The following is a 13,631-nucleotide window of genomic DNA, read 5'->3' as shown; positions in this document are numbered from 1 at the left end:
TATACAAAACACTAATCAAATGAAGATGACGCGTGCTTAAAACTTCGTTGCTATACTTGAGAAAGTTTGTTTTGGGTGACCCCCATGTTTTTTTTTTCATTTTTGGAGCAAGTACTTCATGACCTAACTCTAGGCGAGAAATGAAGAAAATCTTACCGTGGGAAGATTTTGGTGCGGACGTCCTTAATAGGAAGTATTCCCCCCCCCCCCCCCCTCCCACCCCCAGGCCAAGAATGTGACTACATTTGCAAACCAAGTTCAAACTCAATTTTAAGACAGAGGAACATAGAACAGTTGGCAGAATTCTCGCGGGAAAAGTTTCTTGAAAATGAGATCAAAGAAAAGGCCAACATTTTGTATAAATTAGTAACAACAGTATGTGGCACCAAGGTCTTTAACCCAAGAAATGTTCTCAAAACATCTGAAAGAAAGGTACTAGAAATGGGAATGGCATTGACTTGTCTCTTTAAAGCCCAGAACCAAAATATGTAGCATCCCAAGTGCTCAACTGTCTTGTCTCATGAGGGGCAATCTCAGTGTTGTGGTTATAATCCACCCAGTGGGCAAAGTAAATATCCAATTGTGCAAGAACAAGAGAACAGAGTGGAAATTTGCGTTTCATTTTTTGTAAAAACAAAGAAATTACACATTATTCCCGCACAGGTCAACTCTTTTCTCTTTCTCTTGCAAAATACGTTTGTTAACTACTGTTGACTCTTTAAGATATTCTTTCACACAACTAGCAAGGTAAAATGGGGAAAATCTTCCCTTAAAATTTCCAATTTGTATCATCATGTAGTGTTTCACTTTTTGCCATGAAAATTTGTGTTTTGATGCTATATTTACCTTCTGACAACAACCAAAGCTATGTAATAACTTTATGGTATACCTGATCAGAATTTTGTATATTGCAATAATTATTTCTGAACGTTTATTTTTTTTAATTTTTAAAGTACACTTTTTCGTTATTTCAATGACGAACAATGCACTTAATTTTGTTTTCTTATGGCAGGGTTTCACTTGCAGGATTTACGTTATATCCTGCGCGTATTTCTTGTGGGTGTTTTGCTGATAACACCATTACTGGAACGTGCTTTTGTACTATAACTTCATGTATAAAACTAGTTCCCTTTACACATGATCTTGTTAGAATCCCTGATGAAGTCTGTTTGATCAGACGAAACATGTCGGATAAAAAACAAAGTTAACAAGATCAGTTGCTGTGTGCTGCTCACTAGTTTCCCTTAAAAAGTAAAAAAAATAAAAAATGCCAACAGCAGATGTTACTTTTGTGGGTGACGAGGATATCAATTTTGTTTCAAGTCAACCTCAAAATGGTGCATGTTAATCAAATAATAATATCTTGTTATCATTGTTATAACGTTATTGGCTAATTTTCCTAATTAACACACAGCTGCCTTGATTTATAGTTTATTGAACTTGACGTAAAAGGGGAAAAAATTGAACACAGGATTACGTAACGTGCAGACAGTGCATGGATTACTGTTCTTAGTACCATGATAACAAAGCTTATTCTCAGGACTTTAGGTCTCTGCATCGTGATTTTTTGGCTTTATCAAGGTAAGTATAGCAATATTTACTTGATGCTAGTAGTTTTAAGCTATAGTCAAGTTATATTGAAAAGAAAAGAACTCTTGAAGACGTGCACAACAGAGGAAACGGAACTCAATTTAAAAGTTGTATCCTTTATACTTGTAAATGCCGCTTTTTGAAATTTCATCTTATTTTGAAGAAAACATGGGCTACATGACATCTTTAGACCATGTTAAGGTGTATCGGAATCTGAGTGATGATACTTGCCAGCAAAAAAAAATGTTAGGGCCATCGTCACAGCAGGTTCTGGTCATCAGTTCGATTAGCTTGCACCAATAGCATGATATGAGTAGACGAAAACTGAACTGGTTTCATTTCTATCTTGTTGAAGTTGAAGTTTCACCAAATTTCCTTCAAAGAGCTTCACGTTACTAAATCGTAGTCAGTTTGCTCTGGGACGCTAAATTTTCCGTTTTCGTAAAAGGGAATTTAAGCTGAACTAACTGGATGCTGCTTGAGGAAAAATTGATTATAGTTCATAGAGAGCAAAAGTTAAGAATTTCAGCAAACTTCAAATGAGCAAGCATTAAATATACCAAGGTTTATGTTGGAAGGTCCACGACGTTTCGATATTTTGTTCTGCGTTTACGCATGAATTAAGTAACTGACGCGTTTCCTTTGCTAGTTCCTCGGGCAGAATAAAACAGGGTGAGCAAGAACATATAATAAAGAACTTGGTCGGTGTTCATAACTATTCCATCTATTAACTTGGAATTTGCTCCGCCCAACACTTTTCGCTTGCGGGAGAACAGCAATCCATCAGCAAAATGTGAATATCGAGGGAGTTCAGATAAGAACTTGGCTCACACAAAACTGGAAGAATTTCAATGCAGCTTCTTCTTCTCCTTCTTTGCCTTCATGTCCTCGGCGCAAGTCCACTGTATAGTAGACTCGAGTGTACATTCGAGTGTAATCGAATTTCAGTTGCCATGTCGTTATTTATAGTAACGGTTGTTGCATCGACTAAAGAAATCAGTAGTAAGGTGCTCACTTGTTCCTACATTGCCTCTACGAAAGTTCTAGAACGTTCTGGAGCGTTTTCAGATACGAAAACTTTCCTCCTTGTCACGTCGATATTGGAAGCCTTTTTTTTCTTGTTATTATGGTCATGATATAACAGTCGGTATACTTTATACTTAGTTAATTGAGGAAGCAAAAAAAATAATAATAATAAATAGAAAATAAAAACTCCTAACAGCACGAATGAGCATCGCTCTTATCGTGGACGTAATTATCTTAATTTGTTGGTATTTTCAAGGGGACTTAACAGGTCCCTAAATCATGTTAGCTATGTCTTTGAAGTCAACTTCAGCTTTTAAACCAGCCTGTTTCGATTAGCGTATGTCCAAAGTAAACACTATATACTTACTGAAAGGAAAATGAATACTGCTTGGGGAAAAATTGATTATAGTTCATACAGGGAAAATTTAGAATTTCAGCAAAATTCAAATGAGCAAACATTAAATATACCAAGGTTTATGTTGAAAAGTCCACGACCTTTCGACTTTTTGTTCTGCGTTTACGCATGAATTAAGTAACTGACCCGTTTATTTTGCTAGTTCCTCTGGCAGAATAAGACACCTATTGTATTTTTTGTGTACGGTCATGGCGAGAAAGAACATGTAATAAAGAACTTGGTCGGTGTTCATAACTATTCCCATCTATTAACTTTGAATTAGCTCCGCGCGACACTTTTCTCCTGCGGGAGAACAGCAATCCATCAGCAAAATGTGATATCGAGGGTCTTAGACAACTGGAATTCAGATAAGAACTTGGCTGACACAGAACTGGAAGGATTTCAATGCAGCTTCTATTTCTCCTTCTTCGCCTTCATGCCCTCGGCGCAAGTCCACTGTAGATGCGAGTGCATGGGAGGCACTCAAATCTCAGTTGCCATGCAATGCGTATGTCCAAATTAAACTCTATCTACTGACTGAAAGAAAATTGTGTCGAACGCAACACAATGGTTTGGGGTTTTTACTAACCTGCGATCAGGCGTACTTTTCTTTAGAGAGGTTCCGAAAAGGTACGCCTGATACAACTTGTTGAGGAGTCGGTTGCCGCTTACCTGTCAAGAGTGATGTTATCTGGTGTCATGCTATAAATGTGAGCTAATCAGATTTTACGGGAAATTACCTACACGTTGCGATTCAAGGAAAGACCACGAAAACAAAATATAGAACTCTGTCTGGAATATCTGCGAAGTCAGACTGTATCCATACAATGAACGCTGCTAGTATTTCTGCAAATCTCGCTTGATAGTTGAATGATTAAAATAGCAAGGTTAGCGAGGTTGTAGGCCCCTGGGCCCATGTAGAAGGCATGGAACAAAAATGCTGAAAAAGGAATCTTCTAGTAGCTGAAAAAAGAGGGAAACAGTGAGTGTAGAACACCGTAACAGCAGGAAAAATGTGGCAAATACCACAATCCACAGTATCCTAAAGTACTCAAAACGAGAGAGACATTGAGTGTGTGGAACACCGCAACAGAGAGAAAAATTTGGCAAATACTGCAATATCATAGCTAGTTTCGATATCTAGCTGGTAGTTCTGTTGTGGAAAGGACATAAAAGTCTTTAAACGAGGCAAACGTACAGACGATTCATGAAAACGATGTCACAATGTTTAAAGAAATGAAATTGTAAATTAGCCATTTGTAATAACGTTATATAATTTAACTAACTGAATGGAATGCGAAATCTATTTCAAATTGTTTGTGATACGACCAGAAACTCGAAAAGAGTCGTAAAAACGCAAAGGAAATGAAGTCTTTATACTAACTGTCTTCAACGAAAACCATACAAAAACTGCTTTTCGCAAGCGTGAAGAATATCATGATTAAATTGATCAATTTAAATGCCGCATCTTGCTGATCATAAATTTTGCTTAGTAAGTGAAAACTGCCCTTGCTTTAGTGATGCCCATTCAACGCGGAGATACTTTATACTTTATAATTTACACTTAGTTAATCGAGGAAGGCAAAAAGAATTCCAATTAGCACGAGTGAGCATCACCCTTATCCTGGACGTAATTATCTTAATTTGTTGCTATTTTCAAGGAGACTAAACATGGCTGCCGTGAAGTCATGTGAAAACGCACTATAAACAGCTCCAGTCTTCCTTCTAAATAAATACGGTTTAAACTAAACTAAAGCGCCCATAAGTGGGGGGATATCAGCGTCTAGCCATGATTTACGACAAACCAGGGTCAGGTTGACTAATAATAGATTTATTTACACGACTTGCTCAAAACTTAGTATCAGTAGGATTTTACTCTATCCAAGACTTTAACAATATCGCACCGAAAATAAGGCAATGTCATTGGCTAATTTTCCTAATTAACACGCAGCTGCCTTGATTTATAGTTTATTGAACGTGACGTAAAAGGGGAATAAATTGAACGCGGGATTACGTAACATGCAGACAGTGCACAGATTACTGTTCTTAGCACTACAATGACAAAGCTCATTCTCAGGACTTTAGGTCTCTGCATCGTGATTTTTTGGCTTTATCAAGGTAAGTATAGCAATATTTCCTTGGTGCTAGTTGTTTTGAGCTATCGGCAAGTTATATTGAAAAGGAAAGAACTCTTGAAGACTGGCACAACGGAAACAACGGAACTGAATTTAAAAGTTGTATCTTTTGTACTTGTAAATGCCGCTTTTTTTAGATCGTATATTATTTTGAAGGAAACATGGACTAAATGATGTCTTTAGATGATGTTAAGGTGTATCGGGTCTTCATCTCTCCTCTCGGAATCTGAGTGATGATTGTTGCTGGGAAAAGAAATGTCAGGGCTATGCGCATAGCAGGTTCAGATCATTAGTTCGACTAGCTGGCACCGGTAGCATGATATGAGTAGGAAAAACTGAACTGGTGTTATTCCGCCCTTGTTTTTTTTTTTTCTGGAAAATGGAGGCTTCACCAAATTGCCTTCAAAGAGCTTCACGCTACTAAATCGTAGTCAGTTTGCTCTACGACGCTAAATTTTTCGTTTTCGTAAAAGGAAATTTAAGCTGAACTAAATGAATGCTGCTAGGGGAAAATTTGATTATAGTTCATATAGGGAAAATTTAGAATTTCAGCAAAATTCAAATAAGCAAACATTAAATATACCAAGGTTTATGTTGGAAGGTCCACGACCTTTCGACTTTTTGTTCTGCGTTTACGCATGAATTAAGTAACTGACCAGTTTATTTTGCTAGTTCCTTGGGCAGAATAAGACACCTATTGTATTTTTTGTGTACGGTCATGGCGAGAAAGAACATGTAATAAAGAACTTGGTCGGTTTTCATAACTATTCCCATCTATTAACTTTGAATTAGCTCCGCGCGACACTTTTCTCCTGCAGGAGAACAGCAATCCATCAGCAAAATGTGGATATCGAGGGTCTTAGACAACTGGAATTCAGATAAGAACTTGGCTGACACAGAACTGGAAGGATTTCAATGCAGCTTCTATTTCTCCTTCTTCGCCTTCATGCCCTCGGCGCAAGTCCACTGTAGATGCAAGTGCATGACCATTCGAGAGGCACTCAAATTTCAGTTGCCATGCAATGCGTATGTCCAAATTAAACTCTATCTACTGACTGAAAGAAAAATGTGTCGAACGCAACACAATGGTTTGGGGTTTTTACTAACCTGCGATCAGGCGTACTTTTCTTTAGAGAGGTTCCGAAAAGGTACGCCTGATACAACTTGTTAAGGAGTCGGTTGCCGCTTACCTGTCAAGAGTGATGTTATCTTGTGTCATGCTATAAATGTGAGCTAATCAGATTTTACGGGAAATTACCTACACGTTGCGATTCAAGGAAAGACCACGAAAACAAAATATAGAACTCTGTCTGGAATATCTGCGGAGTCAGACTGTATCCATACAATGAACGCTGCTGGTATTTCTCCAAATCTCGCTTGATAGTTGAATGATTAAAATAGCAAGGTTAGCGAGGTTGGAGGCCCCTGGGCCCATGTAGAAGGCATGGAACAAAAATGCTGAAAAAGGAATCTTCTAGTAGCTGAAAAAAGAGGGAAACAGAGAGTGTAGAACACCGCAACAGCAGGAAAAATGTAACAAATATTACAATCCACAGTATCCTAAGGTACTCAAAACGAGAGAGACATTGAGTGTGTGGAACACCGCAACAGAGAGAAAAAATTGGCAAATACTGCAATATCATAGCTAGTTTCGATTTCTAGCTGGTAGTTCTGTTGTGGAAAGGACATAAAAGTCTTTAAACGAGGCAAACGTACAGACGATTCATGAAAACGATGTCACAATGTTTAAAGAAATGAAATTGTAAATTCGCCATTTGTAATAACGTTATATAATTTGACTAACGGAATGAAATGCGGAATCTGTTTCAAATTGTTTGTGATACGACCAGAAACTCGAAAAGAGTCGTAAAAACGCAAAGGAAATGAAGTCTTTTTACTAATCGTCTTCAACGAAAACCATACAAAAACTGCTTTTCGCGAGCGTGGAGAATATCATGATTAAATTGATCAATTTAAATGCCGCATCTTGCTGATCATAAATTTTGCTTAGTAAGTGAAAACTGCCCTTGATTTAGTTATGCCCATTCAACGCGGAGATACATTATACTTTATACTTTACACTTAGTTAATCGAGGAAGGCAAAAAGAATTCCAATTAGCACGAGTGAGCATCACCCTTATCCTGGACGAAATTATCTTAATTTGTTGCTATCTTCAAGGACACTAAACATAGCTGCCGTAAAGTCATGTGAAAACGCACTATAAACAGCTCCAGTGTTCCTCCTAAATAAATACGGTTTAAACTAAAATAAAGCGCCCATAAGAGTGGGGATATCAGCGTCTAGCTATGATTTACGACAAACCAGGGTCAGGTTGACTAATAATAGATTTATTTACACGACTTGCTCAAAACTTAGTATCAGTAGGATTTTACTCTATCCAAGACTTTAACAATATCGCACCGAAAATAAGGCAATGTTATTGGCTAATTTTCCTAATTAACACGCAGCTGCCTTGATTTATAGTTTGTTGAACGTGACGTAAAAGGGGAATAAATTGAACGCGGGATTACGTAACATGCAGACAGTGCACAGATTACTGTTCTTAGCACTACAATGACAAAGCTCATTCTCAGGACTTTAGGTCTCTGCATCGTGATTTTTTGGCTTTATCAAGGTAAGTATAGCAATATTTCCTAGGTGCTAGTTGTTTTGAGCTATAGGCAAGTTATATTGAAAAGGAAAGAACTCTTGAAGACGGGCACAACGGAAACAACGGAACTGAATTTAAAAGTTGTATCTTTTGTACTTGTAAATGCCGCTTTTTTTAGATGGTATATTATTTTGAAGGAAACATGGACTAAATGATGTCTTTAGATGATGTTAAGGTGTATCGGGTCTTCATCTCTCCTCTCGGAATCTGAGAGATGATTGTTGCTGGGAAAAGAAATGTCAGGGCTATGCGCATAGCAGGTTCAGATCATCAGTTCGACTAGCTGGCACCGGTAGCATGATTTGAGTAGGAAAAACTGAACTGGTGTTATTCCGCTCCTGTTTTTTTTTTTCTGGAAAATGGAGGCTTCACCAAATTGCCTTCAAAGAGCTTCACGCTACTAAATCGTAGTCAGTTTGCTCTACGACGCTAAATTTTCCGTTTTCGTAAAAGGAAATTTAAGCTGAACTAAATGAATGCTGCTAGGGGAAAATTTGATTATAGTTCATATAGGGGAAAAGTTAAGAATTTCAGCTAACTTCAAATAAGCAAACATTAAATACAGCAAGGTTTATGTTGGAAGGTCCACTACCTTTCGACTTTCTTTTCTGCGTTTAGTAACTTTGAATTAGCTCCGCTCGATACTTAATTCCGCCTGCGGGAGAACAGCAATCCATCGGCAAAATGTGGATGTCGAGGGCCTGAGACAACTGGAATTCAGATAAGAACTTGACTCAGATAGAACTGGAAGGATTTCAATGCAGCTTCTTCTTCTCCTTCTCCGCCTTTATATCCTCGGCGCAAGTCCACTGTATATCCGATTGTACATTCGAGAGTTAATCGAATTTCAGTTGCCATATTTGTATTTTTCCTCATTTTTGTTCCATGACTTCTACATGGGCTCAGGGGCCTCTAAGCTCGCTAACCCTGCTTTTTAATCATTCAAGTCTCAAGCGAGATTTGCAGATGCAAGTTTAGCGATGCCTTAATGAAACAAAAAAAACGAAAAAGAAAAACCGTTCGAATTCCATTGTTTCTAAATTCATAATCTGTTATTTTCCATAGAAACGCTGGATTTTCCTTTTCTTCTTAGTGTGTCTTTGTTTATTGAAATAAACGATTTTGCCGTCTCAGACCGTTTGAGCTTTGTTTGAGTAAATTAATCAATCTGATCACGACGGAGGACAAAACGGAAGAAAATTAATAATTCGAGAGAAGCAGACTGTGCAAACACTGCTTATAAATGATGGCTAAGCTTTTTTCTTATGGTTTTTACCCCCTAATTTGCTGGTTTTACGAAGGTAAGCGAAACAAACTTATCTTGATATTAGTTGCAAACTGCTGCAGAATTTCAAGACTATTTCAAAGCAAACAGACAGTAGAGCCTCTAAAAACCACGTTGTTAACTGTAAATCAAGTCACTTTTAAATGTGAGTAATCTTTATGTTTTTTTCCGGCTTATTGTGTTCTAAAACCATTCTAATTTCGACTAAGGAGATATTTACATGAGACAGGGACGAAATCAGACCTGTATGAAATTCTACCGGTATATAATTTTTGCAGTCGTTTACATGAAACCGTGACGAGATGCTTGGTGCCAGTTTCGAAACAAAATGATATCTCTTGTGCAATAAATGTTAAGCTGACCCAAAAGTACACAGGATTGAAATTGTGGACCCAGTCTGAGACTTGTTGTGATTTTCATGAGACCGGTACGAACTCAGACTGGAGTTTCTCGTCTCGGTCTAGCCAACGAGACGAAGCCAGACCCGGTCTGAGTTCACTGTCAGGCCGGTCTCATTTTACAAGTCGAATCATAATGTGAAATCGATACGGTCCTCATGGGAAACGTCAGACATAATTTCATTCAAATTTAAGAGTTTTTGAAATACGAGAAGTGTAATATAACTTATTATTTAGAATACCGACAAATGCGAGACTATGCTGCTAGAAGCTGTGTTTAATACATTGGTTTGAGCTTAAATATAATCCTGACATTTGCGGAGCGGGGACCTTTTGGTGTGACCACAAACGTTGTTTCGAAAATTCATTGGAAACGTCTGCAATCCACGACATAAGTCCTTGGCACACCTTGATCAGATACCGGTAGCACGAAAATGCATTTGCAAGCTATTTCGTGAACAATACCTAATGACATCACTAGAATAGGAAGCCCCCTTCCTTTCCTTTTTTTTCCTGACGAGATAATTTTTAAGCCGATAGGGTAAACTTCATGTAACTGAAGTGAAAGAGGAAACGCATATTTAATGAGTTGCTTGGATGACTCGGATGATCATCTGAGATGGCTTGCACCCACTGATCTAAATTTAGATTACATGGGTATTACCCATTTAGATTGTGTAACACGGGTGACTAAGAACAACTAACTTGCCTACGTTTTAGACTTAAAAAGATAAGTCAATTGCAAATGGTTTTTCTCAAGTTATTTTACCCCAGACAGGATGCGAATTGAACTTCAGGAGGCCCTCATTAGCGAATGATGGTTATTTGCTGGGGCCGAGGAAAAATTCGAACAGCATAGCTTACCGCACATTCCGAACACTTGAGCTAACCGCTACCATTAAGGACGCACTTGACCCAAAAATGGAATACCCACTTACAAGTCAGTTTGTTCACTTTGCGGCTTGATATTGAATTGTAAACTAAAATACGAATTCGTTTTTCTCGAACACGTAAATCAATAATTGTAAGCGTTCATGCCATTATATTGGCTAATTAATAAGTTGTAGACAAGTTTAAAACTTGTTCAGTCAAAACCCCTTGAAAAGGGATGACGAAGCCAATATGGCGTGGTGTGGCGTAAAACTTATCATACTATAGCTAATTGACAGCTGAAAGTACTCTTTTGTATATGGTCGGACACCGAATCAGCTTTTGATAGTATTCAAATCGGTTTCTTCACTAATGCAAATTGTTGACCAATTGACGTAAAGGAAATAACTCGGATGTGTTAACAGTTCTTATTGAGTAACAGTCATTTTTCATCCAATACAAGGCCTTTAATTCTTGCCTTGCCATCTGTTAGTTGGGTCTATTAAGGCAAGGGAGGCAAGGGTTCCGTTTTTACACTAAATAGTGGAGGGGATAGAATTTTTATCATTGAAGAAAAAATGAAATATAAAAAGAAGGGAAAACAACTTTTGATATGTATAAGTTAGAAACGATGCCCAGGAACTGTCGATCGACTAAATTATCTATTTCGTGTTCCGGTCCGAATGACTATCTTCTTTTTTTAGTTAGTATATGTTATCGTATGAGCCTGAGGGCAATTAAGGATTAATGCACGCGTATTTTCAAAAATTTAATAAAGGTATATAAATATTTGGAGAACTTTGAAAATACAAGTGAAATTAATCCTTAAATGCACTAGGGTACCGTGCGGTTACATGTTTATGACATAAAGGGCAAAATTATTTAGAGAAGTCCGTTCTCTAATGCCGCGACAAATGACAATCAACTTAACACGCTTTCATTCGGTCAAAGTTAAATTCAACAACTCGTACAATGTCAACAGAAATAGGGCTTAAAATTGTATTTTGTAAGTGAAAAAAAATTAACCAGTTTCATCAGAGTCGGTATCTGGAAGAAGATTATTTTGTAACTTCGCTTGCTGTGGATAAGCGACTGTTAACCAATCAGGATCAAGCATTAATGCCCTCTTGATTACCAAAAGTGTCCTCGTGAAAAAGAAAAAAAATGCCCTCTGTCTCAGCCAATCAGCATTCAGTAATTTTGCCCAGTATGTGATAATAGAAAAAATCAGTCTAGTGCAACGTAATTTTACAAGCGGAACTGCAAGGACGACCTTTGATCACTTGAAAGCAAATTTTCCAGTTATGCTGAGTATAATTACACTGACTGTCACGTAGCTGACTCCCTTAAGGTTAAAGAGCCCTTTTTCTTTCGAAATCTGACTCTGAGCCTTGCGAAAGCGTATATGACTGAGTGCCTTTAAGTAATAACTACCAGAGCTATTTTGAAATCAAAGTTGCTTGGCATCAGGTCTCCAACTAAACCAAGAACGTCTTAACCACAGCACTGATGACTTAAATAACCGATCTGTCGGTGCAGTTTTAGATTGAGCGAGAATTTGTACTATCGTAGGCCCGCGGGAGCAGGCTCAGCTCGTCCCGGCGTTTTGAAGGTTTGTTGTGAGAGCCTGCCGGGAAGATCTATCCACAAAGGGGCAGATGCATGCACACACTTACAACACACACTTAGCAGCTTCCGCGAATGTTGCCCGAGGTACTGTTAACGGTAACCTTGAACAATGTTCAAAATTTCATGCTCCAGCAGCGTATCTGGCTTGACCAGTGTATATGCATCCTGGAACTGAGTGCGTACTACGCCAAGTGTAGCTGTCCCTATATTTAACAACTATTCATCTCAGTGTCGGTGGTTATCCACCGACAACATTTCGGGCGCAAATTCCTCGCGAATCCGGAGTTCTAGTAGCCAATCAGAGCGCGCGTTCAACGCTCTCTACTGTTTTAGTATATGCTAAATATAGTTCTCCAATGCATTAATAATTCATCAAGTGATAAACCAATTGCGTGCCCGCATTTAGGTCACATGGATGCACTTTGATACAGCGGTAAAAAACAGCGTGTTTGGATATCCAAACACGTGTATTTGGAAATCAATTACAAAAAGCAATACACAACTTTAACAAAGCTTTATTACTTCTATTGTTTGCTGTTTACAAGCAAAGCATCTTCTTCTTGCATACTTTTGGGCGGTCGAAAGCGGCAAAATTCATCCTCGCCTAACCCGTCCATGTTTCGGAACTAGCTGGACGCCTCTGAATGCAAATTGTGGCTACTTGAAATAAACAAGCTTCAGTTGTGAAAAACGCGGACATTATCATTACAAACTGTGCGCTGATTGAACAAAAGAAAGCAAAAATCACATGCTTATGTGATTTTTGCTTTCTTTTCTTCTTTCGTTTTCTTTTGTTTGCAATTAGGCGTCGATTGAGAAGCCATTTCAAAAACTCGTGCTTCGTGTTTCATCGGGGTTTCCAAACACTCGAAAACAATAAAAGCAATCGGTTTACGGCCTCGTGCTTTCATCAGTTTTCTCGTGTTTGGAAACTCCGATGAAACACGAAGCACGAGTTTTTGAAATATTACATAACAACTGACCGAAACTACTCCCCGCTAACACCACGAGAAAACATAACTTTTATCCCGGATGCAAGTTCTGTTTGTACTCGCCCTTAAGCATGCAAGAAGCTGTGACTTGAGCAATTATTCTAGAATGCTTTCGTTTTTGAAATCATTATTCAATTTTATGACGCCAACGAAAATCGAGCATTATCAATTAACCAGATGCGTAACGAAAGCAAAAATTCCTGTTACTATGCGCTGCGATGGCAAATCTTAGATCTTTGGTTGTTTTCCTGTTAATTTGTTGGTTTTATCAAGGTAGGACGAGAAAAATGTCTTAATACTATTTGTAAGCTGTTGTAGAGTTGAAAATTGTCTCAAGTCAAGTTGCATGGAAGAAACAAGCAAACAACCCTCCTTTAATAAAGGCATGCAGGTTTACTTTTTTGTGGAAACCGAATAGAATATCGTGAAAAGATCGACATAAAAACCTCTAAGGTTCATGTCGAGATTTCTGTGTATACATTTCTCCGTAACTCGAATGATCTTGGCCTGTCAAATCCATGGCTGTTGCTGAATTGTTTGATTAAAGAGGAAAGCATTCAACTACAACCTCGAGGATTGTTCAACCAAAAACGTTCCGCTTTGTCGATGTTTTCTTTCATTTATCAGTTAAAAGTTTATA

At 38.1% G+C, this 13,631-nt stretch overlaps 1 protein-coding gene across 1 annotated transcript in view; it reads left to right on the top strand.

Annotated features, from left to right (window-relative positions):
- The first annotated feature begins 1,511 nt into the window (after positions 1-1,511).
- The window catches only part of LOC138056080 (galectin-3-binding protein-like), a 23,995-nt gene continuing 11,875 nt past the window's right edge, over positions 1,512-13,631 (top strand). Inside the window, exon 1 of the mRNA XM_068901919.1 lies at positions 1,512-1,581. Coding sequence (XP_068758020.1) covers positions 1,518-1,581 — 64 coding nt within the window. The 5' untranslated portion in view covers positions 1,512-1,517. The remainder of the gene's footprint in view (positions 1,582-13,631) is intronic.

Source organism: Montipora capricornis, chromosome 7 (genome assembly GCF_036669925.1).
Source record: "Montipora capricornis isolate CH-2021 chromosome 7, ASM3666992v2, whole genome shotgun sequence".
Taxonomy (NCBI): domain Eukaryota; kingdom Metazoa; phylum Cnidaria; class Anthozoa; order Scleractinia; family Acroporidae; genus Montipora; species Montipora capricornis.
Note: the sequence above shows the minus strand (reverse complement) of the source record. Positions and strands in the feature narration are given on the sequence as shown.